At 48.6% G+C, this 27,871-nt stretch overlaps 1 protein-coding gene and 1 pseudogene across 3 annotated transcripts; one reads left to right on the plus strand and one right to left on the minus strand.

The window, feature by feature from the left end:
* Positions 1–781: 781 nt before the first annotated feature.
* TRAIP (TRAF interacting protein) lies at positions 782–27,436 on the plus strand. 3 transcript variants are annotated; one of them, XM_014731671.3, is made up of 15 exons: positions 782–1,551; positions 7,014–7,071; positions 7,600–7,683; positions 9,738–9,777; positions 10,384–10,511; positions 12,008–12,102; positions 12,592–12,705; positions 13,730–13,817; positions 14,417–14,506; positions 14,938–15,026; positions 23,903–24,058; positions 25,915–25,963; positions 26,239–26,388; positions 26,497–26,547; positions 26,750–27,436. In XM_014731671.3, the coding sequence occupies exons 1-15, from the start codon at positions 1,454–1,456 to the stop codon at positions 26,867–26,869; spliced, it is 1,410 nt and encodes a 469-aa protein (XP_014587157.1). In that variant the 5' UTR covers positions 782–1,453; the 3' UTR covers positions 26,870–27,436. The 3 variants fall into 3 exon arrangements, 2 of the variants coding, with proteins under 2 accessions (XP_014587157.1, XP_014587159.1); XR_002800596.2 differs by having other exon boundaries at positions 1,322–1,551; positions 26,497–26,648; positions 26,725–27,436; XM_014731673.3 differs by lacking the exons at positions 13,730–13,817; positions 14,417–14,506; positions 14,938–15,026 and having other exon boundaries at positions 1,322–1,551.
* Positions 2,283–2,640, minus strand: LOC138918035 (small nuclear ribonucleoprotein G pseudogene; annotated as a pseudogene).
* Positions 27,437–27,871: the final 435 nt, after the last annotated feature.

Genomic DNA, 27,871 nt, shown 5'->3' on the forward strand with positions numbered 1-27,871 from the left:
TGGATTGCTTAGGCTGAGAGTGCAGATCATCCTCACCACCATGTGTTACTTGATGCAGGGGTGGGGGTGGGGGTGTCTTCTGGACCCTATAAATCCACATGGGTGGTTGGTCCTCTGCTGGGCTTATGCCAAGGAATAACCTCTGGGCTGCTGTTCCGACAAGTCCTGTTGAATAAGGAGCTCTTGTCTTGACTTAGGCATAGAATTGGAACCCACCAAGGACCAGCCACCTTAGGGAGAGACCTGGCCAATGACCAAAGTGGGCTTCCCTGGGCTGGGGAGAGGGTGCAGGGTGGGCATTGCACCAAGGTTCTATGCTGCCCCCTTTGTGTTGATTCCTCCTTTCTGTGAACAACACCTGTGCTCTCCACGTAGGCCCAAAGGACTTCATGCTGGTCTACTTCAGGTGAAACAAATCAGCTTTATATTATAGGACTCTGAATAAGGTTTCTTCTGGGGAAAGGGGAGTAACACTGCTAAAAATAACTAAGTTTGAGAACTCCTAGGAAGAGTTACCCCAGCCCCAATGGCCCCAGTGAACTCACCAGAGATGCTGCTCTTTCTCAGGGAGCATCCCAAAGACAACTTCTCTGATGTGGGAATAATAAAAAGGGGTTGTTAGTCACTGGCCTATGAAGCATCTGGGCCTTCAAAATTCCAACTCCGCTGTAGTCTGGAGGCATAGCTGATCCTCCTGGGAGCTAAGAGCTAAAGTCAGGCTACTGGCTCTGCTGCCTCCAAACTTAGGGATCATCATGCTTTGCTTGGATAAAGCCAGGGTGACCTTGGGGTGTCTTGAGGGGTGTCCCAAAAAACCTGTGTCCATCTTTCTAGGACCACTCAAAGCCGAGGGTTTGGGAGGGTGGAGCAGTCTTTTGATCTGTGGGAACTATGGCCTTCCAGGGTATGGTCCAGCACTGCCCAGAACCCAGGGTACCCGCTGTCCATCGGGACCATCGTCCCATTCCCCTCTGGCCGCAGTCTTCTCGACTCGAGAAGTGCAGAGAAGGCTGCTCTGAGAAAACAGGACTGAGGAGCCCGTTCCCGGCGCGCCTCGCACCAGCTCTGGCTTGGGACCATATCGCCCTGTATTGCTCCAGAAAGGGGCCTGTCTGGCGGCGTAGCTGCTCCCCGTCCCAGTCCAGCCCTACGCTCTCACGGTACCGGCTGAATCTACCCGGGAGCCGCCTGAAAGTTACCGCTAGCGGGTTCAAGTCCTAACTCCGCCCCAGGATTCTCTAAGGCCCCTGGGGTGTTAAGCCCCGCCCCGTGAGGGTTCGTCCAATCCAGGCCCAACCTTCAGGCTCCGCCGCCACTTTCTCGCCACTTCCGGTCTGCTCCCGGAAGTCACTCAGTGGAGCCAAATTTGAAGCGAGCGGAGGCGGGGGCGTCCTCACGAAGCTGGACCAGTCGCGGTTTTCTTGGCTATCTGGGCCCTCTGAGAACAGTCATCATGCCTATCCGTGCGCTGTGCACCATCTGCTCCGACTTCTTCGACCACTCCCGCGACGTGGCCGCCATCCACTGCGGCCACACCTTTCACCTGCAGTGGTGAGTGACCCCTGTGTCGAGGCTGGGCGCTCGCCCGGGTTCGGCTACAGGGCGGTGGGGTGTTGGGCCTCCGGACGACCCGTCCTCGGAACCCAGATGGGTTATGAGAATGACACTAGACGGAGCCCCACTGGAGGTTCCCGACCTGGGTCAGGCAGGTCAGGGCAGGCTTCCCAAAGGAGATGATACTTGGGCTGAGTCCGGGGGGATAGGATTGGTTCAGTGAAGATAGAGTAGGGGCTTCCTTGATCGGTTTGCAAAACGATGTGACTTCAAAACTATTTAGCCCTGGCAGAGGTGAGCTTTCACTACACTAATGAGCCCTTTCATTTCTTTGAGATAGAAACCTTGTAGACACTCTGGCTACCCAGTTTGTTGTCGTTTGCTTGATGGTCTGTACTGATTCTATCCAGAGTCATCTCTGGTCAGACACTCTAACATATTCACTGACGCCAGCAAACCCAAGTTAATATCCAAGGGCAGGGAGGTGCTCCCTGATAAAGCCGTCCTGTTGACCCTATAGGACTCTTCTGTTGAACGTACAGCTGATGGAGAAAGATTCCCCTAGCAGCTGTGGACAAGCTGATCAGAGCTCCTTTTTTAATTGTGGTAAAATGTACATAACAAAATTTACAATTTTAACCATTCTTTTCCTTTTTTTTCACTATGTACTTTTTAATTGTAGTAAAAATATAACAAAATTTACTATTTTAACCCTTTTTTTCCTATTACAAAAGTTTATTTAACAAAAGTTCAATATGAAAATGTATACAACCCCATTTTTATATAGTAGTAAAACAGGCCTTTTGGAGAGGGAACATGTGAAAGCAATTGATTTCTCTGGTGAACACAGCCATTGTTTATACTCTTTCCAAGGCTTCTAACATGATACTATTTTTTTGTAATACCCCCATTCCAGTATTGTTCTGTTGCCGACTAGTTGCCTTCTCCACACCTTCATCTATCACAAGATTCATAAAGATATCAAATCCCTGTAATATTCCTTGGACGTGTCTGCCACCACTTAATTTCAATGATAATTTCTTGTTCATAAATTTTTTTTAACTCAAGAGGGTGAGCTTTGCTCATGGTGTTTTGCTCACTGAACTGAAAGATGCCTTTCATTTTAACCATTTTTAAATGTACAATTCAGTGGCATTAAGTACATTCACAATGTTGTGTAACCATCACCACTATCGCGAGAAATTTTTCATCATTACAGACAGAAACACTGTACCCATTAAACAATAACTCTCCATTCCCCCCACACACACACAGCCCCTGGAAACCTCTATTTTACCTTCTGTCTCCTTGGATTTTCCTGTTCTAGGTACCTCATGTAAGTGCAATCATGCAATGCTTGTTCTTTTGAGTCTGCTTATTTCATTAAGCATAATATTTTCAAGGTTCATCCATGTTGTAGTATGTATCAGAATTTCATTCCTTTTTATGACTAAACAATAAAATTGTATGGAAATACCACATTTTGTTTACCCCTTCATCTATCAATGGACCTTGGGTTGGTTCCGTGTTTTGGCTACTGTGAGTAATGCTACTATGCACACTATTGTACAAGTGTCTGTTCAAGTTCCTGCTTTCATCTCTTTTGGGTTATACCCAGAGGTGGAATAGCTGGATCATATGGTAATTCTGTTTAATTTTTTGAAAAACTGCCTTACTGCTTTCTACATCGACTGCACCATTTTACATTCCCACAAAAATGCACAAGGGTTACAATTTCTCCACTTCCTTGTCATCACTTATTTTCTGTTTTATTTTGTTTTTTATAATGGCTATTCTAATGTGTGTCTTCTTTTGTAATGTGTGTGTTTAAAGCTACCAATTTCCCTCTTAGCACTGCTTTTGCTGCATTCCGTAAGTTTTGGTGTGTTGTTTTCATTTTCATTTTCATTCATCTCAAGATATTTTCTAGTTTTCCTTGTGGTTTCTTCTTTGACCCATTGGTTGTTTAAGAGTATGTTGTTTAGTTTCCAAGTATTTGTGAATTTTCCATTTTTCTTCTGTTATTTATTTTTAGTTTCATTCCATTGTGATCAGAAAAGATATTTTGCATAATTTAAATCTTTTAAAATTTCTTAAGACTTGCTTTGTGGCCCAATATATGGCCTATCCTGGAGACTGTTCCATGTGCACTTGATAAAAATGTGTATTCTGCTATTGTTGGGTGGAGTATATGTCTGTTAGGTCTAGTTGGTTTATAGTGTTGTTCAAGTCCTCTATTTCCTTAATGATCATCTGTCTGATTGTTGTATCCACTATTGAAATTGTGGGATATTGACATCTCCAACTTTTATTGTAGGACTATCTATTTCTCCCTTCAATTCTTTTTTTTTTTTTTAAGTTTTATTTTTCCTTTTCCTCTCAAAGCCCCCAGTACATAGTTGTGTGTATTTTTAGTTGTGGGTCCTTCTAGTTGTAGCATGTGGGACGCCGCCTCAGCATGGTTTGACGAGCAGTGCCATGTCTTCACCCAGTATTCGAACCGGCAAAACCCTGTGCTGCCGAAGCAAAGTGTGCGAACCTAACCACTCGGCCATGGGGCCGGCCCCTCTCCCTTCAACTCTGTACAATTTTCTTTCATACATTTTTGGGCCCTGTTGTTAGGTGCATATATGTTTATAATTGTTATTTCTTGTTGGATTAAACCTTATAGCAATATATAAAATCCTTCTTTGTCTCTGATAGCTTTTTTTGACTTAAAGGCTATTTTATCTGACAATAATATAGCCACCTCAGCTCTCTTTTTGTTACTGTTTTTACTTATCCTGCTTGGGATTTATTAGGTTTCTTTAACTTGTGGAATGATTTCTTTAATCAGTTCTGGAAAATTATCAGCCATTGTCTCTTCATGTATTGCCTCTATTCCATTATCTATTTTCTTTCTTTTTTTCTTTTTGCTGTTTTTACTTTTATGACTTGCAACAGGAAGAACTTTTATTAAAACACCACCAAAGAAATGTTACTGTTCTAAAAATAGTTTGTCTTAATTCACTGGAAGAAAGGCAGAAAAGTAAGAAGGCCCTTATTTAGGGACCCAGCTTCAATTTGATATTTTAATTTCGGGGCCATTCTTTTGGGACCTCTTTTCTTTCTATATTAGTTTCTCATTTCTACTATAACAAATTGCCACTAACTTAGTAGCTTAAAACAATGCAAATTTATTACTTTACAGTTCTGGAGGTCAGAAGTCTAAAATGCATCTTACTGGGTAAAAATCAAGGTGTAAGTGGGACTGTGCTTTCCTTGGATCATGGCCCCTTTCTCTATCTTCAAAGCCAGCAGTGTTAACATCTTCAAATCTCTCTATGACTCTGACACTCCTGAATCATTAATAAGGACACTTGTAATTATGTAGGGCACAGCTGGACAATCTCCCCATCTCGAGATCCGTTTTTTTTGAGGAAGATTAGCCTTGAGCTAACTACTGCCAGTCCTCCTCTTTTTTGCTGAGGAAGCCTGGCCCTGAGCTAACATCGTGCCCATCTTCCTCTACTTTATATGTGGGATGCCTACCACAGCATGGCGTGCCAAGCAGTGCCATGTCTGCACCCAGGATCCGAAACGGCGAACCCCAGGCCGCGGAGAAGCGGAACGTGCGAACTTGACCGCTGCGCCACTGGGCCGGCCCCATGGAGATCCTTAACTTAATCACATCTGCAAAATTACTCTGGTCATATAAGGTAATGTAGTCACAGGTTTTAGAAATTAGGACATAGGGCCGGCCTGGTGGCACAGCGGTTAAGTGCGCATATTCCGCTTTAGTGGCCTGGGGTTCGCCGGTTCGGATCCCAGGTGTGGACATGGCACCGCTTGGCAAGCCATGCTGTGGTAGGTGTCCACATATAAAGTAGAGGAAGATGGGCACGGATGTTAGCTCAGGGGCAGTCTTCCTCAGCAAAAAGAGGAGGATTGGCAGCAGTTATCTCAGGGCTAAGCTTCCTAAAAAAAAACAAAGACAGACATTAGGACATAGACTTCTTGTGGAGAAGGTATTATTCTAACTAACACTTTCTTTCTGGAATTCCTAATTATATGTATGCTGGACCTTCTCACAGTATCTTCTGTATCTCTTAGCATCTTTTGTATATTTTTACATCTTTTTAATCCTCAGTGTTTCCTCTGAACTCTTTCAGCTTACCACTTCTTCAGCTGTGTCTAAACTGCTATTAAATTCATCCATTGAATTCTTAATTTTGGCCATTTTTTCAGTTTTAGAATTTCTGTTTGGTTCTTATTAAATTCTGCTAGATCGTCTTTTATTTTCTAATTTTCTACTGATATTTCCAATGTTGGTTTTTATTTATTTAGTATAATGTGTTATGATCTGTGTCTGACAATTCCAATATCTAAAGTCTTTGTGTGGGTATATTCTGGTTTTTAAACATGTGACTGTTTAAAAAAGAACCAAAACACTTTATTGAAATATGGTGTATTACATAGAAGTACACATATAATAAGTGTGTGGCTTGCAGAATTTCCCACTGAATACACCCATGCAACCAGAATTTAGATCAAGAAACAAGACATCAGCACTCCAGAAACCTCCCTGTGTACTCTTCCAATTACTCCCACCAACCAGCCTCTCCCCCGCACATAAGAATAACTGCTATCTTGACTTCCAGCAGCATAGATGAGTTTTGGCTACTTTTTTACTTCATATAAATGGAGTGATACACAATATACCTTTTTTTTGTATCTGGCTTCTCTTCCTCAATGTTATGTTTACGTGATTCATCTATAATATTGTTCTTAGTTGTAGATTCATTTATTCTCATTGCTGTGTAGTATTCCACTGTGCATAGTTAGCTTTGATTATATATTGTATATAGTATTTGAAAAATTCTTTATAGACAAAAATTTGAGGCCTGGGATGATGGTATTATCTTCTAGAAAGGACTCTGTTTCTCCCTGGTCCCTGGGCATGGGAGAATCCACTAGTAGGAGACTACTTGAATTCAAGTTTAAGGCTTGAGATGTTGACAGATCACCCAGAGAAATGATGCAAAGGTGATTTGCTTGCACTGCTACTTGCTTTTACTTCTTGTTCACCCTAGCTTTGAAAGTGTAGCCCTTTAATTTGAAAGTGAAAGTTTAAAGTGGGGGTGTTATTAGGATCCCCCTCTCTGAGGGACCCTGGGCTTTGACTGTTTCCCACCAGTCAAAGCCTAGAAGGCTGACAAAAGAGCAGCTCAGGTATAGGGAGAGCCAAGCCAATGGGGCCAAAAAAAGGGCCAGATGCTCAGAGTGCTTGTGTCAGTCAGGCCGTGTGGGATGTGCTGGCACTGCCTGTGGTGCTGCCCTCCTGTTGGCATTGGGTTGAGGAGCAGGCATTGGGTTGAGGAGGATCGGGACAGACCCTGTTGTGGTCAAGGTGGCTACCTGGCCTGTATATCTCCACTCAGCCAGGGTTCATCAGTCTGTTTTTCTGCTTCTCATTCCAGCCTAATTCAGTGGTTCGAGACAGCACCAAGTCGGACCTGTCCGCAGTGCCGAATCCAGGTGAGGGTGGTAGGGTGAAAACACCTCAGCTGAAGACATCTTCTCCTTGCCAGGGAGGAGGAACAAAGAAACACCTCTGAAACTGAGCAATATCTTTAACCTTTTTGGACCCTCATGGTTTGAGGCTGGTTGAGCCTCACTTGTGCTTTTGAGTGGCTTGAGAGGCCTGCTTATGCCCAAGGGTAGCTGATGGATGGACTTGTTGTGTAGGTCAATCTTCACCTAGGTAGATTTGACCTCCTTTTCTGCCTTTCTCCATTTCCTCAATGCACGGCACCTAGAATTGGGGTGTCTTTTGAGCAATCACCACATGAGTCTGCAGTGCCATGACTTTAGTAACTACCAAACCAGTGGCACCAGCTTGGGGTGCCTACAGGGTTGCAGAGGTCATCTGACTCCAGAGGACGTGCCGTGAAATGTTAGGCCTGAGAATAGGCCTGGCTGCAATGTTAGGCTGCATGTATACCCCTATCCCCCTCGCCCATGACTCAGCTATGCAGTCATACTCTATCTTGTTCTCCCATCCAGGTTGGCAGAAGAACCATTATCAACAAGCTCTTCTTTGACCTTGCCCAGGAGGAGGAGAGTGTCTTAGATGCAGAATTCTTAAAGGTACCCAGAATTTATCTCATTCTACTGAATTCCAAGCCCTCTGAGCATTCACTTTCTGCTCCCACCCAGGGAAACTACCTAGAGTATGGAGATGGAGTTCTGGAGGGGAGACTTGGTAGAGATTTCAAGGTAGAGGCAAGGAGAGCAGAGAACGTGATGAGACACAGTTGTCGGAGAAATACACTGTTAGGGAAGAAGGGAGACACTTGACTGTGAGCCTTCCCCTTGGGATTTCAGGGCAATTCTGACCGAAGGTCAGAGTGTCTCTCCTGAGGTCCCTTCACCTTGCAAAGGATCTACAACCATCCTTCCCAGCCACTTTGCTGCTTGGGCAGTTAGAGATAAGTTAGGAAACTATTCTAGTTCTCAGCTGGGGAAGATGTGTGGGCCCAATTTTCACAAACCTGGCTGTGCCTCACAACTTCCTGGGGAGCTAGGTATATATCCAGATGCCTGAGTCTTTCTCAGGTAGGAATAGAGTGCATAGCCCCTGGAATCAAGATGTGCAGCCAGAGTAGAAACCCACACTGCAGGGGAGGATGGGTAGATTCCTTCCTACACTTCTACTGCTTCCCCTCCAAGTCTAAGATATAGCTTTCTTTGTGTACAAGGGGGCTGGATTGGCAGAAACCTCTCAAGGAAGTGGGATGGGGTTCGCAAGTAAAGCTGAACTCAGTTAATTTTCTGGGCATCTGTCAAATCAGGGTTCATTTGGCCCTGGCCCTGGGGTGCCATGATGTCCTTGGAACCTCACTGCTTCAAGAACGTGGAGCTTTCATGCTTAAAGCCAACGTGTTCATCGTCATGGTAACTGCTCCCAGTTTTAAGCCTTGTCCTCTCTGTGATAAAGGGAACAAAGGCAGCTTCATTTCTTTCTGGCTTTCAAAGCCAAATCTAGGAGGCAGGGAGGCAACATCTTGTGTGGTTTGGAGCAAAGGCTTGGAAGGCACCTTGCTTGGGTGTAGAAGGAGCCAGGGGACTAGCTTTGGGATGGTGTCTGTTCTCAGGCAGTCCATGTCTACCCTTCTCCACCCACCTCTTCCACCTCCAGGTGTTCAGCCTACCTGAGCAGTCTAGCCACCAAAATCTCCTGCCTCCAGAGTCCTGGGTGGAGAGTTTGGCAGTAGGGGGCTTATCCACCCACTGTGGCTAGTCCTTAGTATCGGTCACATGTGAGATTCTGAGTCTTGTATCAACCTGGGAAGGGTGATCTGGAGGAGAATTTGCCTGGATTCTATCCAGCTACCACCATGGACCCTTGACCAAGCCTTTCAGTTCTGCAGAGCCTTGTTTTCCTGCTTATGGAGTAAGCACCTCTCTTGCTCACAGAATGTGGAGTGCTCCAGACACCTGAATGGGAGGTGGGCTCATTTCTGCCCCAGCCTCTCGTGGTTCTGCGGTAGTGGCTCTGGAACTTATGCATGGGCTTTGAAAGGCTCATTTGGCCCTCACAACAGTCTGGTTAGAGCCTAGCACATGTGAGGTTTCATCCAGAGGCACAAAGTTGTTCTGGCTCATCTACCCTATTGGATTCTGGGGGTGGAAGATTTGTGGTACACAGAGCTAGCTTAGAGCTTGGAGAGAGGTAGACTGTGAAGCAGGCAGGACCCAGGGTGGAGGGAAGGAGTGGTGGCCCAAGGTCCTTGGCCATCCCAACTCTGTGTCCCCAGTGAGTGCAACTGATGTCCAGAGAGGATAAGGGGCAGCACAGGGCCAAGGAAGCAATGGAAGCCTCTGCTGTAAGACTGACTGATCACACAGGCCCAACCTCACTTCTCTTGCCCCTGTTCTGCCTCTTTCCCTGTCCTAGGGTCTTATACTTGAGATTATTTTCCTCCATCTTACCTACTTTTTAAAAAGGCGCACAGACATAAAACAAGGTTTATTTCTCCATTGTTGACTTAGCTTGGCCTTGAGATACAGCAGAGGCCATGTCTCCCTGGACCTACAGGCCTCATTGTCCCCTCTTGGGGCTCCCCTCAAGCCTTATGGGAGACTGAGTAGAGGCCAGCTATGATGCCTTCCTGCTACTTATTGTGCATATTGTCTTGTAGAATGAACTGGATAATACCAGAGCCCAGCTTTCCCAGAAAGGTGAGTTGGCAAGAGACAAGGGCCCTGGAAAGCTTCTGACTTGGGCACTAGAGGGAAAGGCCCTGGGAGAAAGGCCTCCAACCTTCTGGTAGAGCCAGGAGCTCTCCCTGTTTGTATGTCCAAGAGTATTGCCAGCTCTTGTGATTGGCAGGAAGAGAGGAAAGGGAGGTGACTGAGACTGTCCACCTAGACCAGGTGAGCCTCTTTTCTTTTTCTGAGGCTTCTTGCCCAGGACCCAGGCTGGGAGGGGGCTGCCTGATGGAACAGAGTATTTATAGGAGAGGATTCGGCCGCCAAGTTTGGTAGGAACCTACTTGAGTTCTGGGATGATGAATTAAATAGACCCACAGGAGTGGGGAGCAGTGAATTCTTTACTCAAGTAGTTCCAAGCAGCGGAAATACGGTCTCATTCCCTGCATGAAGAGACTCTGGCTCAGCTTCCCTGGTTTGATGCATGCTGGAGAGAGAAGGGGGCCACCCAACTTTCTAGCCTGAGACTTATTCCTCACCTGGCTCTGGGGTGGGGTGCTGGAGCCCAAGGGCCTAGATTCTCATGCTGATGGGTGAACAGGCCTCTCCTCCATCTACCCTCCTCCCCTGTTCCAGAGAAGGAGAAACGGGACAGCCAGGTCATCATTGACACTCTGCGGGACACGCTGGAAGAACGCAATGCCACCGTGGAATCTCTGCAGAGGGCCTTGGACAAGGCCGAGATGCTGTGCTCCACCCTCAAGGTGGGTCCCCAGGTCCTGTGGGCATAAGTTGGTGGGGAGATAGAGCCCCAGTCCTGGGCTCACCACTCTCAGCTTATCTTCTGGTTTTGCCTTGGTCAATAACTTGGGTTGCACACTTGTAAAATGGAGACAAATCCTTTCTTCCCAGGCTTCCCATACTATATCTATCTAGCCCATAAGAAAAGGGCCATATTGGCTGCACTTATGGATTTTGTACTAGGTAGCTTGGAGAGGTGAGGCCTTCCCAGTGCTTCATGGAGGGGCTACTCAGCCAAGACCTTGGTGAGGCTGGGCTATGTTTCCAAAAGTAGTTTTTATTCCACTGGCAAAGCCAGCCTGAAGAACCTTCCATTAACACTCTAGTCTTTGGCTAGGCTGCTCTCTGGAGCCAGATCAAACAGCATCCCAGACAGGATCAGGGGGCCTTTGAAGTCAGCTGTGCTGAGCTGACCAGGCAGATCAAAGCCTGCAGAGCAAGCGGCTCTAGACCCAGATGAATTTTGTATCAGCCTGGGTTGCTGAGCCTCTTGCTCTCCAAGGGGCATGAGGTGATTGATCTGAACCCACAATTGATATTCTGGTCTCGTAGGAAGGAGCAATCCTTGCTGGATGCCATTTGAAAGGCAAAGGGAGCCATCCTCGTGAAGAGACAGGGCCCCAGGGTGTTCATTGTCTCTGTTCTTCCTTGGTGGCTGGGCTGGATCATGTGGCCTTGCCAGTGGGAGGGAAGAAGCAAACCAGCACCTGGCTGCAGAGCAAGAGTCTCTGATGGCATTCCCAGGTCAGAGATGGAGTGGTCTTGTGCTGAGGGCAGCCTGGCCAGCTGCCTCTGGCTCAGCTCTCCTATCCTGGCAACTGTCCATGGGTCTAGATGGTCGATAATGAGGCCTGAATTTGTGCTCCAGGCTTCGTCTTCTTCCTGCACAACATGCACCATGAGGCCCAGGCCACAGGACCTTAGCAGCCCACAATGGCCCCATAGATGCTGGCAGGGGGCTGTGCCTATAGTAAGACGTATCTCAGGAGAAAGCAAGCAGGGAGGTGAGGAAGCTATGTTTCCAAAAGGCCTCGGGCCTCTTAGCAGAAAAAGCACAAACCAGGGGCTGGCCCCTTGGCCAAGTGCTTAAGTTCACGTGCTCTGCTTCGGTGGCCCAGGGTTTCGCTGGTTCAAATCCTGGGCACAGACATGGCACTACTCATCAAGCCATGCTGAGGCAGCATCCCACATGCCACAACTAGAAAGACCCACAACTAAAAATACACAACTATGTACCAGGGGGCTTTGGGGAGCAAAAGGAAAAATAAAATCTTTAAAAAAAAGAAAAAGCACAAACCAGAGTGGGACCCAGGAGCCTTACCTCCTGGGGGTTAGAGGCACATAATTATTAGTATTTTCAAAAGCAGACAGCTCTTGGGTAGAGTTCTCCCAGTGACTTTACCTGTGGCCCCTCAGAACCTCCAAGCAACAGATATGTATGGGTGTGTTTGCTCTTCAGAAGCAGATGAAGTACTTGGAGCAGCAGCAGGATGAGACCAAACAAGCACGAGAGGAAGCCCGCCGACTCAGGAGCAAGATGAAGACCATGGAGCGGTGAGCTTGGAGCTGGGGCCTGCCCTATGCCCTTGCATCCAGGGCCACCAAGTGGCACAGCTCCCAGGACTGCAGCAGGGGCTGGGTCGCTTCTGTGGCTCAAATCTCCATAGGCCACAGGGGTGCTGGGAGAGGGGAACCCACAGATCTCTTTGCTCAGCCTCTGTGGGCTCTGCTACTTTCCATGGGGACCCTTGCCACACTCCTTCCTGTGGCCAGACAACCTGGCAGGTATTTTGTTCCAAGAACGTTTCTCTGGGGAATCCTTGACCTTGAGGCCCTTTGTCAGCATCCCTTTTTCCCCAGCAGCATCCCTGCAGCTGCGCTTAGCTCTGCTGTGGGGCCTTTCTTTGTGCAGACCTGCCTGCTAAAGCATCCTAGCAGCCCAGGCTGTCACCATAGCAACAGCAGCAAAGGGAGGCAGAGCTGTACTGGGTATCTACCCATCAGCCTCCAGATTTTAAATGCCGTGGGATGGGTGTTTTTCAGGATTGAGCTCCTACTTCAGAGCCAGCGGCCGGAGGTGGAGGAGATGATCCGAGACATGGGTGTGGGACAGTCAGCAGTGGAGCAACTGGCTGTGTACTGCGTATCCCTTAAGAAGTGTGTACTCTGGCCCCCTTGTCCAAGCCTAGGAGCTAAGCCATGGCACCCCAGCCGTGCCTCTCCATCTACTGCCTCTCTCTCTCTCTCTTTTTTTTTTGAGGAAGATTTGCCCTGAGCTAACATCTGCTGCCAATCCTCCTCTTTTTTGCTGAGGAAGACTGACCCTGAGCTAACATCCATGCCCATCTTCCCCTACGTTATATGTGGGATGCCTACCACAGCATGGCTTGCCAAGCAGTGCCATGTCCACACCCAGGATCTGAACCGGCAAACCCCGGGCCGCCAAAGTGGAACGTGTGAACTTAACCACTGCGCCACTGGGTCGGCCCATGCCTATCTCTTGTAAAGCAGAGCAGGTGGAGTTAAGAGGCAAGCTCTGGAGCCATGCTGCCTCAGTTCTAACCCTGAACCCACCTCTCACTGTGTGGCCAGGAGCCAGTTTCTTAGCCTCTCTGACTCTCAGCTTCCTGAATGGAGATAGTAATAACTTGCCTCATAGGGTTATTGAGAGAATTGAGTGTGAATTATAAGTGTTATTCCTAAGAAGGTTGGCACAGCTCTCTGAGCTATAAGCCTTGTCATGATATCTGAAGCTTGTTTCCCATCAGCACTGTTACTGACCCTGCCTGGCTTGCATCAGAAACTGCTCAGATTCTCTACTACTGTGGGTGTGAAACTGGGAAAAAGGGTCCATTTGGCTGACAGGCATGGAGGATCCCAGTTGACTCCTGTGGGGGCCAGGTGGTGTAGGGGTCCTCCTAGTGAGGCCAGGGCTTCCTGCAAATCCTCTCAAATCACCGGTGCCTGCAGGACAAGCAGGGAACAGAGAATCACCAGCTCTCCTTGCATTGAGTACAGACCCTCCTCAGTGCCACCTGGTCCCTGTTGAGCTCAGGCGTTAGAGTAGGAATGAGAATGGGCTGAGGGGTTGGGCTAGACTTTGTGTTTGGTTGGTGCTATGGCTATGGTCTAACCAGCAGGGTGTCCTGTTCTGACATCTCTTTCCATGACCCCTTTGTAGAGAGTATGAGAATCTAAAAGAGGCTCGGAAGGCCTCAGGGGAGCTAGCTGACAAGCTGAAGAAGGACTTGTTTTCTTCCAGAAGCAAGGTAACTTAGCGGGAGCAGAAGGTCAGGGGACAGGTGGCTGTCCTTTTGTCATGCTCATTCATGTCTCCTGAGCAAGGCTGTGGGGCCTGATGGTGCAGCTGACTCAATGGGGCTGTTGGATGACACACAGGGACTGGTTATTGGTCCTTACTGGGCTTTGGCTCTGGCTATGTTGCTTGTCCACTTAGAGTGACAGATCAGTCTGGTATCCCCTCAACATGTGCACACTATGTTCCCCTCTGCTCTTCCTGGCTTCTGGGTACCTCTCAGCTGACCAGAGAGCACAGGTCCCAAATTGACAGCTTCAGAGGCCTGTTTTTGTGCCAGGCCCAGAGTAGAGGGCTCTTGAAACCTGGTTCAATTAGCACAGCTGCTTTTATTTCTGGGCATGGTGTACCCATGGTATGCAGAGTATAGGAAGCAGCTCCCACTCCTGGGCAGCTCCAGTGAACGTTGCTCACAGAGTTAGGGTTTCCTCCCATATCCCCAGACTCTTCTGGACCCTGGGCTACCATGAGCATGCACTGGGTAGTTGTAGGCGGGGGCAGGGCACATGGCCACCCATTGGCTGGTCCCTTACTCCCTATACTTTCTTGTAGTTGCAGACAGTCTACTCTGAGCTAGACCAGACCAAGTTGGAGCTGAGGTCGGCCCAGAAGGACTTACAGAGTGCTGACAAAGAAATCGTGGTGAGGGACATCCCTGGCCAGATTGGAATGAGGACTGGTTGTGCGCCCTCCAAGAGCAGCGCTGGGCTAGCTCTGCCCAGGAACCTGTGCACCAGTTTGTGGTTCTGGGCTCCCTACATCCTCCTGGGTCAGATGTTCACCTTGGCCCTGGTCTGGAGCCTGGGCCTCCTCAGAAGAGGGCGGACAGCACCATGGGTCTTCCTTCACAGTCTGTCCTGACCTACATCCCTGAGGTCACCAGAGGAGAGACTCCACCAGAGAGGGGTTCTGAAGCCAGGTGGTCCTGGCCTCCTGAGCCTGATGTTGGGGTTTCAGACCTTACTCTGTTCTCAGTGGGCTTGCCCTTCATGCATGTTGCTCATGTCCTTAGCACTCTCTCTGGACTTGATGCCTCAGCCTTTCTTTTACACTCTTCTCTTTCCTTCCCCAAGAGCCTGAAAAAAAAGCTAACGATGCTGCAGGAAACCCTAAACCTACCGCCAGTGGACAGCGAGACTGTCAACCGCCTGGTTTTAGAGAGGTTTGTTGACCCTCTGGGGTGGTGCAGGGGCCCCAAGCTGGAAGAGCTGTCTGGGAAGGATCTTTACTCCTCCTGGCTTTGCTGGGGTGGGTGGCCCATGTGGGTCTGAAGGCTGTGGACCTCTTGTGCTGGGAGATAGCCAAGATTTAGCTGGAAAGCAGCTTTGAGACAAGTTCTAGGCTCTGACAAGGAGAGGCCAAGGTAGGCCAGAGAGGACCTAGGGATGGTCAGAGAAGGGGCAGGAACATTGACTGTCTCAGCACATCCTGTTTATGGAATGCCTCACCAAATGCATCTGTCTGCCCCAGATCCTGAAACAAGCATGAAACCACTCACTGGGATAATTCCCTTCTGGTCGCAGGAATGTGTGCATTAAAGCTGCCAGCAGAGGGAGCCAAGAGGCAGAGGGATGGGGTCCCTGCCTGGAGTGGCCACCCATTTGTCCTCCTAAGTGTTTCACAGAAGCCGGCTGGCAGAGAGTATCCTCAGGGCTGTCTCCTGCCTAGCTGCCCAGCTGATGGCCCAGACAGAAAACACATAACCTAGTGACCCAGCGTTTTATTTGAGCCACTTTTCAATGTACTTTGGAAAGTCATTATGCTCCCTCTTCCCAACATGCAATCAGTTGCTGGAGCCTGCCCCATCTGTGGTACCTCCTGACCCTTTCCCTTGCTACCACCTCCACATGAGGCTTGTGACCCATCCCTCTGCTCCTCAGCATCATGACACTCCTCCTTTGCCAAACGGCTCCCTGACCGCTCAGCACTGTGTCCAAGGCACTCAGGGAGCCAGCCTTGTGGGCTGTGGTGGATCTTTAGGCTTCAGCCATATGTTACTGTCAAACACAGTGGAACACTCCTTGCCTTCCTGCTTCTGTGCCTTTCTGTGCTTTAGCTCTTTTCCATGCTGAAGGGTCAGCTGTCCTGTAGAGCCTTTTCTAGTCTCCTCAGCAGGCATAAGCTCACCCTCCTCTGCACAGGTAGCACTTCTTAGTCAGATGCTGTGTCAGGTGCCACAGGCCACAGAGGTGCTCTAAAGTCTTGTTGGAGCCTGGTCCACTCAATCTGTACACACTTAGCTGTGAGTTGACCTGGAGCCACATCGTTTTTTTTTTTTTAAGATTTTAAAAAATTTTTCCTTTTTCTCCCCAAAACCTCCCAGTACATAGTTGTATATTTTTAGTTGTGGGTCCTTCTAGTTGTGACATGTGGGACGCCACCTCAGCATAGCTTGATGAGCGGTGCCATGTCTGCGCCCAGGATCCTAACTGGCAAAACCCCAGGCCGCCGAAGCAGGGTGCATGAACCCAACCACTCAGCCATGGGGCAGGGCCCTGGAGCCACATCTTAATCTGTGTCCCTCACCACCAGCTTCCTTACACGCACGCTCCTTTCCCCACGCCATAGTACCTGTCAGCATCTGCACGAGGGAGTGAAGGCATACAAGCTAGTTTCCTCTCATTCTCGTTTGTACCTTTAATTCCTCAATCTTACTCTTTCCTTTCTTACCTTAGCATCTTCCAGTGTCTCTTCATGGAACCACAGCTGCCTGCCTGCCCCACTTTGGGTTGGACTGAAAAAGAGCTGTGAGTGTGTGATGGGCACATGATTCTCTATGAGGTCCAGTGTGTGGTTGATTTTGACAAACTAGGCTTTGTTTCTAGTCCTTCTTCTACACTCCACCCTCAATGCCCATTGGCCATGCCACCTTGGAAGCCCTAGGTAACACAAGGGCTCTGTCAGGAGCTTGGTGGGTATAGTACCCACCCTCAGGAAGGTGATAATCTCAGAGACCATTCCATGTGGACAAAGCTTTAGAACCCAGGCTGCCTCAAGGCAGGAAGTAAAACTCCTTTTCCTAGGATATCACTCAAGTCTGCTTTCTGCAGGCTCCATGGCACTCCCTCTACTTCCCATTCCATGGGCCTCAGGGTGTTTCCACGCACTTGTCCTCTGTGTCTGGCGTCCGCAGTGAGGGAAGCACAAGCACACAGGCTGCCTTGAGGCACCCAGGGACTTTGCATAGCTGTGTTTGCTTACTTTCTTTACCACTTCAGGCTGCTCTGAGACCTGGACTCCTACAGCAGGTCCTTACTGAGTGCCTGCTGCTTGCCAGGCCTTACTTGATCTCTTGGAGCTAGACAAGCTGAGGGATTGGATGGCCAAGCCATGAGCTCCCAGTTGGGGATTTGGTCTGCAGCTCCCAGTTGGGGATGAGTCCACTTCATTCTGAGTAAGCCTCGTGCCAGGGCCTGCAGCCCACCTTGGTATATAGAGGACTGCTCTGGTCTCCCCCATCTTTCAATCCAGCAGGATCCCACATCTGAGAAGTCTACGTCTGTACAAAGCTGGGGTGGACTGCCCATCAAGCTGCATGCAGGATGACCTCATTCCCTTTTTAATCCAGTATTTTTCTGGGCATAAAAATTAGGGTGGCAAGTCTGTCGCTTTTAGTATTAGCTCTTCTTTTAACTAGGCACAGTCTGTTCTAAATTCAGGGTCCTTTCCTAGGGCCCCAGGCTCTCAAAATAGTTGTTGAATTCTCAGTAGCAGCTTTGCCCTGTCTTCTTTCTGCTCTAATGGCAAGACCCTCGAAACTACAGGTCCCCTAAAAGACCCTGCCATCCACCTTTGCCCCATGATAGCTGACAGATTGCTATGTGGGTCTGGAAGAAGACTTAAGCTTTCTTGATGTATCACAATGTACAGGCACATTCCTTCAACCAATATTCAGATCTGAAGGAAAAACAGTCCAGGCAGAGAGAATGGTGAAAGCAAGGACCCTGAGGTGTGACTAAGTTGGGTATGCTTCAGGGAGAGGGGCCAGTGGCAGATGAGCCAAATCTACAGGGCTTCGTGGGCAGCCTTGGAGCGTGGATTTTATCCTAAACACAATGGAAGCTGTTGGGGATACTTGAGGAAGATCACTCTGGTGGAACTGGTGTATGCCTCTGATTTTCAACCTATCACCCATTGATGGTTCCTTGAACCTGCACTCCAGCCCAAGGGATACCAGGTCACCAGCTTGATGCGAACCCTCCTAGACCTCTGCTTCATTACAGATGAAAATCCCATGAGCCATACACAGCCATGGGGGGAGGGGGTCATTTGGGCGTTTGATTTTAGGTGTTTCTTGATACTTTTGTGTCATACTGTAGCTTTTAAAGATTTTATTTTATACTTTTTCCTTTTTCTCTCAAAGCCCCCCAGTACATAATTGTGTATTTTTAGTTGTGGGTTCTTCCACTTGTGGCATGTGGGAGGCTGCCTTAGTATGGCTTGATGAGCGGTGCCATGTCCGTGCCCAGGATTCAAACCGGCAAAACCCTGGGCCGCTGAAGCAGATCGCGCAAACTTAACCACTCTGCCACGGGGCCGGCCCCTGTAGCTTTTCAAATATGACTCTCTGGAATGCCTTGGAGATATATTCAGATTAGTCCACAGAGATCCATGTTGTTCCTCCTTCACCCACTGTGCATGGAGTGCACAAGCCATGTTCACTCAGGCCTTCTCCTCTCAGTGGATATTCAGGGTGGTTCCAGTTTTCCAAGCTGACAGAAAGCACTCGAGGGAGCACCCAAGGTTGCAGTGGAGAGGTGAGCAAGCAAGGCAGTCATCCTGAGACTTTTCCCAGCTCTCTCCTGGTTGGAGCCACTGATTTTTGTATCTGATGTCTTATTCTTTCTTTATTTACTTCCTTGCTTTGTTAAAGGTCATCTTGAAATAATTCCTAAGGAAGGGAGCTGGAGTGCATGTCAGAATACTTTTATGCTGCTCTTAGGTTAGATTGCCAGTTTGGCTTCTAGATGAAAGTTAGTCTCCCTCAGAACTCTGAAGACCCTGCTTTCTAGTTGTCTAAAATCCAGTATTGCCACTGAGAAATTGATGCCCATCCTATTCTTGGCCCTTTTGTAAGTGAATCTATTTTTCCTCATGGCACAGTTTTAGGCTGCTTCCTCTACCCTTGGGCTTCTGCGACTTCCCAGATGAGTCTTTTCCATTCATCCTTCTGGGCTCTTGGTGGGTCCTTTAAATGTGAACACTCGAATCTCCCTTCAGCTGCGGGAACTTTCTTGTGATTTTCTTTTGAGAATCTGCTGCACGCCAATGTCTCCGGCCTTTCTTTCTGGAACACCTGCAGGTCTAATGTCTGACTTCCTGGATTGGTCCTTTGTGTTTTTGTCTTTCATTCTGAGAGATTTTCTTAAATTTTAATTAGAATTTCTTAATTTTTATAACTTTTTACTTAATCATATCTTTTATTGTGGTAAAATATGTATAACATGAAATTCACCATTTTAACCACTTTTAAGTGTATAGTTCTGTAGCATTAAGTACATTTACATTGTTGTGCAACCATCCCCACCATTCATCTAGAGAACTTTTCCATTTCCGCAACTGAAACTCTCTACCCGTTAAACACTAACTCCTCATTTCCCCCTCCTCCTACTCCTGGAAGCCACCATTCTGCTTTCTGTCTCTATCAGTTTGACTACTCTAGGAACCTCATATCAGTGGAATCATATAATATTTATCCTTTTGTGACTGGCTTATTTCACTTAGCATACTGTCTTCAAGGTCCATCCATGTTGTGGCCTGTGTCTGAATTTCCTTCCTTTTTAAGGCTGAATCAGATTTTAAATTTGCAAGCATTCTTTCTTGCTCTCTGAGTGCATCCTTTGAAAAATATGCTATTCCTTGTTTTATGGTCTAACATTTTGTTTCTCAGGATCATCGTGACCTTTCTCTTGGACTTCCTCCCATGTCTGGGGTTCCTTGGCTGCCTGTGGCCCTCTAAGGAGGAGTGATGAAAGGCTGCCTGAGAACCCAACCTATGTGGGCAGGGTTTGAGGGGAGTGTGCAGTGAGCTGGCCTCATGCTGAGTCTTACCCGAACCCAGGAAGCAGAGAGCTTTACTCTCTGATACTGGCTGCCCTAAGTCACTGTAGATGGTTTGCTTGATGTTACAGGTGAAAGGCCCTTCCAGTTCTTAGCACAGAGTAGCAGCCTGGCTTCCTGGTGTTCTGCCAGTGCAGACATAGGAAGGGGTGGAGCCAAGCTCACATCTTCCATCAGCACTTCAGTTTTCAGGCCTATTTAATGCTTCTGAAAATCCAGATCTTCCCCTGGTTCTCCCTTGCATTCATAGCCCTGTCTTTGTGGGTGCTGGCTGTTGTGTAGGTCTCCTGTTCCCTGGCCATGCTCTCTCTCCCAGAATTTTCTGGAAATCTATGGGTACTGATGGTGGTTGTCCATTCCATTTGTTGCAGTAGGATTATCCTTCAGTCTTGTAATTTTGGGGTGGCCTCAGGAGGCAGCTATTACCAACTACAGATGGGGTGCTCAGAAGACATTTCTCATGGACCCTAAGGGCCCCTGACCTCCAGGCTGAAGGGAGTTGGGAAGGCCTTTGCTTAGGGTAGGCCTGCTAAGTGCTGTGAGTTCTTAGAGGAGACATTGTCTGACTCCAGGCCACACAGACGATGAATCTGCCCAGGGCCTTGGCTCTGTTTTGGAAATGGGGCCTTTGAGTGTCTTGCCTCACTTCCTGAGGCCTCTGGCATGAAGCCCTGTACATTGGCCCTGGATGAGTGTCCCCAAGGCGATGGTATCACCCAGGAGGGCCTTAAGCCAGGACCTCAACCAGTGAGGGAGGGTTATTGGGCCTCCCACTCTTCCTCTTCGTCAGACAGACAGATGGTGGGAAGGAAAGCAAGACCCTTGGCAGGAAGGGAAACTGTTCGAACTCATAAAAGGATATACTGGGAACAGTCTGAGGAAACAGGAAATCTGTTCATATGAGCCAGATGTGGGTATAGGGGAGCGAGGGAGTCACAGTGAGAGCCTCCTGAGTCTTGAGTTTAGTGTTGTGGATGGTGGGAAGGTGAAAGTAAAGAAGACTGGCTTGACTTGAGCCAAGGCTGGGCACGTGCCATAGGCACCGCTGGGCAAGGTCTGAGGAGATGGCAGCAGGAAGCTGTGCCGTGAGCCACATGGAGGGCAAAATGGCTCCCCTCAGCCAGACCCTGCCTGCCTCATGAGTGCACCTCTCCTAACCTGGGCCTGGACTTGCTGGGGTTGGTAAATAGTGGCAGAATAACAGATACTACAAAAAGGTTGGCATGGGTGGTCCTGGCTGCTGCTTTATGCTGTGTTTCATAGAGTGGGAAGCAAAGCAACCGGCATGGGGTTGGTTTGAGGTGGGTTTGTGCAGTCTTTGTTTCTACTTGCAGGCAAGGAAGAGGTAGACCTTCCAGGGCCCTGGCCAGGGAAAGGAAGAGATAGTCCAAGCTTTCCACATTGTTTACCTACCCAAATCAGTACAAGTAGTTCCCTTTCCTCTGAGCTGCACACCCCAGTGGGCTCCTAGCCAGAGACTAATACCCTCACAGTTCAGCCCTCTGTCCCTGACCAGTGAGAGTGGTAGAGCTGTAGGCAGCCCTGAAAGGTTCCTGAGGGAAGGAAAGAGAGAGGGTGTTCTTGGTGTTGTCCCTAATACTCCCCAGAGATCTCTTCTGACCACAGGAACTGGGGAGCCCCACTAGGCCTGGATGAGCTAGAAAAATCCTATTGGCTGCAATTTTCTGATAGAATACCTCTCCCATTATAAAGTAAAAACACATTCATTATTGAGAATTTGGAACAGACGGACTTATTGCCTAGGTAGTCACCAGTGACATGCAGTGTATTTCCTTTCAGTCTTTTTTCTATATGAGGAGGGTGGCTGTTGGCATGGGAGATGTGTGCACCAAATCATGTGATTGTGCTATACATAGAGTTTTTTCCCAAAATTATTGTGGTAAAATATGCATAACATAAAATTTACCAACTCTTTTTTTTCTTTTTGAGGAAGATTAGCCCTGAGCTAACATCTGCTGCCAATCCTCTTTGCTGAGGAAGACTGCCCCTGAGCTCACATCTGTGCCCATCTTCCTCTACTTTATATGTGGGATGCCTACCACAGCATGGCTTGCCAATTGGTGCCATGTCCGCACTCGGGATCCGAACCGGTGAACCCTGGGCTGCCAAAGCAGAACGTGCACACTTAACCGCTGTGCCACCGGGCCAGCGCCTACCAACATTTTTAAGTGTCCAGTTCAGTGGTATTAAATACATTCACAATGTTGTGCTGCCATCTCCACTCTCCATCTCTGGAACTCTTTTCATCTTGTAAAACTGAAACTGTACCCATTAAACAGCAACTCCCCACTCCTCCCTCCCCCCAGAGCCGGGCAACCACCGTTCTACTTTCTGTCTCTGAGTTTGCCTACTAAGTACTTCATAAAAGTAGAATCATATAGTATTTGTCTTTTTGTGACTGGTTTACTTCACTTAGCATGTCCTCAAAGTCCATCCATGTTGTAGTGTATTGCAGAATTTTCTTCTTTTTTAAAGCTGAATAATATTCCATAGTATGTATATACACATTTTGCTTATCCATTCATCTTCATGGACACTTGGTTGCTTTCACGTTTTGGCTATTGTGAATAATGTTACTATGAATATAGGTGTACAAATATCTCTTCTAGATCCTGCTTCCAGTTCTTTTGGGTGTATACCTAGAAGTAGAATGGTTGGATCATATGGTAATTCTATTTTTAATTTTTTGAGGAACTGCCTTACTGTTTTCCACAGCTGTTGTCCCATTTTACATGCTCACCAACAGTGCACAAGCGTTCCATTTTCTCTGAATTCTCACCAACACTTGTTTTCTGTTTTGATAGTAGCCATCCTAATACGTATCTCATTGTGGTTTTGGTTTGCATTTCCCTAATGATTAGAGATATTAAGCATCTTTTCATGTGCTTATTGGCCATTCATATATCTTCTTTGGAGAAATGTCTATTCAAGTCTTTTGCCCATTTTGGAATTGGGTTGTTTTTTTGTTGTTGAGTTTTAGTTTTCTGTGTATTCTAGATTTAATCCCTTATCAGATATATGATTTGCAAATATTTTCTCCCATTCTATGGATTGTCTTTTTATACTGTTGATAGTATCTTTTGATGCAGAAAATTTTAAATTTTCAGGAAGTCTAATTTGTGTGTTTTTTCTCTTGTGCCTATTAAACAAGAATTTTGTATGGCTTTTTTTTCTTTGTTTTGTTTTTTGTTTGAGGAAGATTAGCCCTGAGCTAACATCTGCTTCCAATCCTCCTCTTTTTGCTGAGGGAGACTGGCCCTGAGCTAACATCCGTGCCCATCTTCCTCTACTTTATATGTAGGATGCCTGCCACAGCATGGCTTGCCAAGCAGTGCCATGTCTGCACCCGGGATCCGAACCGGTGGAACCCGGGTTGTTGAAGTTGAACGTGCAAACTTAACGGCTACACCACTGGGCCGGCCCTGTATGGCTTTTTAAATTTAACATATGAACATTTTCACATATTATTAAGTTTACTCTCCAGAAACACTACTTTAATGTCTGTATCATATTCAAGCTATGAAAGTACCCCCTGCCCCTAGGGGAGTCATTTTGACTGTGTCTAATACTGTGCCATTTGCCATGAAAAGTAGCACTGGAGGGGAAATCCCTCTACATCAGTCTGTGGTCACGTCTCTCACTGGCTCCTTGCACTGCATTCTGAGAAAGGAGGCTACTTGGTCAAAAGGCAGTAGCCTTTTGTTTGTATGTTTGGGTTTTGTGTGGATTTCTGCTTGCTTCTTTCCATGTCTTCTATACTTTCACTGTCCTATGACTGTGTGAAGGACTGAGCCAAGTGGGTTTTTTTCTGTAGAATTAGGGCTTCCTTGCAGGGTGGCCCTGAGCCAGGTATGGGCTCCAGGCTCCTGGAGCCAAGCTATCTGTGATGCTTGAGGGGCTGTTGTCCTTCTGGCCTGCCACTGTGATCCTGAGTAACCAGGCCATTTCTACCTACAGCCCAGCTCCTGTGGAGGTGCTGAATTTGAAGCTTCGCCGGCCAGCCTTCAGTGATGATATTGACCTCAATGCCACCTTTGATGTGGCCACCCCCCCAGGCCGGCCTTCTAGCATCCAGCATGGTCACACTAAGAAGCTCTGTCCAGAGAAGGCACAGTAAGTGATAGTCCCTGTCCCTGTCCACAGCCTGGAGGGAGAATGGCTAAGAGATCTCTGCAAGCCCTGCCCTAATAGCTCTGAGTGGCTGACAGGGCAGTTAGGGCCACCTGGGCTTGACCATGGCTTTTATTCCAGCCACCTCTTCTTCCCTCTCTTGAGTACTCACTCTGTGCAAAGCCCTTCTCTTGCTTGTCTCGTTAATCTTCACCAGCACCCTTCAATCAAAGGTGTTGGGATGTTAGTTGGAAAGAACATATGGGTCCCAGTAGGGGCAGGTCTGGGCTGATGGTGCTGAGGGTGTGTGTGCTCCCAATACCTTGAATGCCTGCCTACCAGAGTCCTGAGCCAGGGACTGTGAACTTCCTCTTCCACTGTGTGCCTCTCAGGCTAATGCTTGAGAGATGGTTTGAGAACCATCTCAAATCGTGGAGCCCAAGGCTCCACCACTTAAGACAGTAGCCCTCAGGGGCAAGCATGAGAAGCTGTGTGGACCTGCAATAGGGTGGGTAGGACCTGCACTAGGGGTACAGCGGGACTGGGAATGCGGAAGCTGTCCTTGACCAGGCAGGCCAAGTGTAGTTCATCATGGAGCTAAGACCTACTCCCGTACATACGTGTAGGTATACACTGCTCAAGTAAGGGAGGTCAAGGGCTCAGCAGGTTTCCTCTTAATCAAAGACTTTGGACACGAGAGAAAGAAATTTAGATGTTAGCCTGTGGTGGTGGAGGAGGCCCAGGGAGAGTGCAAAAGGGAAAGCCAGCTGGGCTATCCCCCACTGCCCAACCTCAGGGGTGGAGGCACCCATGCTGTACAGGGCCAGGCCTGGTAGCAATGAGAAACAAACTTAGGGCATGTGGGCTGCAGTCAGGAGGCCTATCACTGCCTGCTTCACACTCTGGCGTCCTCATGTTGCCCCTTCTTTAGCTGTAAAGGTTGAAAGTAAGCATCTGGGGCCTGCAGGCTGTCAGGCCTTGTGGAGATGTTTCTACCACTTTCAGGGCCTGCAGAGGGTGTGAGAGAACCCCGGATGCCCCCAACTCAGATCAGCCTCTCCAGAGCCAGACTTGCAGCAAGGGGAGAATCTTCCCATGGTCATCATGTGACCTCACCATATGCTATGGGGGCAGGCCCTGATCCTGCCCCTGTCCTCTTGGCTTTGAGAAGCCACAGGGTCAGCTGTAGGTCATGGACCATCCTCACACCCACCTGAAAAAATACCAGGAGAGGGTATCCGGCTGCCAGGGTCCCCAGGAATTGCATGGAAACAGTGTCCAGCTCTGGAGCTGGGAGTGGGAGGCCAGGGCCTGTGACCATGATCTGTTCTGCCCCAGGCCCTGCCTACACAGATTATCTAAGAAGATGGCCTAGCCCTGAGTTGTGAGAGCACTTTATGGGCTATCTAACTTACTGAGGGTCTTGTGGAGGGGGGCTGCTCTCTGGACAGGTAGGGCTAGGCCTGAGCTCATTAGATGCCTTCTGCCTGCTTCAGGGCATAACTGGCTTTTCTCCTATGGGTGGTGAATGAGTTGGGCTCACTAGTCCCACATAGAGTCTGAGACATGGTGAGGTGCCTGAGGGCTTGGGGAGCATTGGAATTAGCTTGACCCTGAGAGGAAGCCACAAGACTGGGATGTGGTCCAACCTCCCCTGCCTCCGCCACTCTGACAGCTGTGGCTGTCCAGTTCACAAACCTGCACTTGGGGTGGGGATCACTGAGATGCCTTATCCAGCACACAGCCATAACAGCAACCGTGTTACATAGTGGCTCTCTAAGGGGCATTTGCTGAGCCTGGCTCGCCTGCCCCTTGTGTCTTGCTCACTTGCCTCTTGCCTTCATGTCACACTCTTGCAGCTCTCCCGTTCAAGACATTCCCAAGAAGATGCCCAAAGGTCACAAGCAGGTAAGGCTTCCCAGAAGCAGCTCAGGCAGTCACCATCCAACCTTTGCAAGGACTGAGTGTGAAGCTGGACTTCTAAAAGGGCAGGGTCTTGCCAGACCCCTCTCACTCCTGGCCCAGGATGGAGGTACTTTAGAGCCACCTGGGAACCCTACTCGTTGTCCTTCCAGCCTCCTGATGAGGCATCAGAGATCTAATCCTGTTCCCTGACCATTACCCATCCCCCTTCTTCACTGCCATCCTACTCATCAAACCTGCCACTGGGGTCTCCCCTGCAGGAGTCCCAGCTCTCACTGGGCGGCCAGCGCTGTGTGGGAGAGCCAGATGAGGAGCTGGCTGGTGCCTTCCCTGTCTTCATCCGGAATGCTGTCCTGGGCCAGAAACAGCTCAAGAGGGCCAGGGTGGAGCCCTGTCGCAACACAGATGCAGTGAGTGTCACAGCACAGTGGCAAGTGCCAGCCATTTCAGGGGTGGGGCTGGTTTGCCAGCCCTCTAGCCTGTTAGCATGGTCCACTCACTTCTTCCTTCTGCTTTAGGTAAGGACAGGCTTCGATGGGCTTGGAGGCCGAACAAAATTCATCCAGCCTGTATCCTTGTTCTGTGGCATTGGGCTGAGCTGAGCTATAGAGTCCACACCATCCGTACCCTGTACCCACCTACCCCAGCCTGCCAGTGGCTGCAGCCTCAGGTGTGTAGAACCAGACCTTGCTCAGTGTAGCAGGGCTGCCCACCCCCAAGTCTGAGCCTTTCCTGCCCCTCTTTAGGCCTCTTCCTTGACATCTCCTTCAGACTGACACGACTATGATCCGCCCACTGCCTGTTAAGCCCAAGGCCAAGGCTAAGCAGAGAATAGCGGCAAGGACCCTGCTCCCTCCCTCCCAGGCAAAGCTGGACAACTTCCTGTGGTAGTGAGAACAGTGAGTCTGATCAATGGCCAGATACATGCCTCCAACTTATAAGCTGAGGACTGGCGACTGGCTCGGCAGGGAGTTTTGGAGGCAAGGCCCCTCTTCCAGGACCAGCCCTGAGGGCAAGGGAAGACGAGAAGATGGGGTGAGGGTGAGGTCCAGAGACTGCTTTTCCTGTACTCACTCTGCCCCACCCCCAACATACTGGGCCTACCTGTGGGAGCTAATGTGACTAGCTCTCTGTTCATGCTAGCAGCACATGCTCCCTGTTCCAGGCTCCCATTTATAGCCATGATCAGATGTCGCTGGGCTGTTTCTTGTCCTCCAGACCATGGTCTTTTGTTGACTGTATGGACCAAAGTGCTTGAGGCTTCTCAGGCATCATCAGCCTGCCCAAGCTTCTGCCAGCCTCCCTCTTGCTGCTGGGCATGGCCTGAGCCAAGCAGGATGGGGAATAGGGGATGGTGGTGGGGAGAGGATGGGGGAAAGATTTCTATGTAAAATAAAAAAGAAAGAATCTCTTTTTCCTGGCTCTGGGCATATAAATTTGCATCAACACTTTGGAAAACTGTTTGGCATGACTTTCTTTCTTTTTTTTTTTTTTTTGAGGAAGATTAGTCCTGAGCTAACATCTGCCGCCAATCCTCCTCTTTTTACTGAGGAAGACTGGCCCTGAGCTAACATCTGTGCCCATCTTCCCCTACTTTATATGTGGGATGCCTGCCACAGCATGGCTTGCCAAGCAGTGCCATGTCTGCACCAGGGATCCGAACCGGCGAACCCCGGGCCACTGAAGCGAAACATGTGCACTTAACTGCTGCACCACTGGGCTGGCCCCCAAGGCATGACTTTCTAAAGCAAGATCTTCACCTAGACTCAGACCAGCAGTTCTACCCTTAGACATATGCCCTCTCCTCGGGCACAGGGAGACTCTAGCAAGAATGACATCACTGCAGCTTTGTCTACAGTCTTGAACCTGGACACAGCCCAAAGGCCATAAGCA

This window comes from Equus caballus, chromosome 16 (genome assembly GCF_041296265.1).
Source record: "Equus caballus isolate H_3958 breed thoroughbred chromosome 16, TB-T2T, whole genome shotgun sequence".
In the NCBI taxonomy this organism is placed as follows: Eukaryota; Metazoa; Chordata; class Mammalia; order Perissodactyla; family Equidae; genus Equus; species Equus caballus.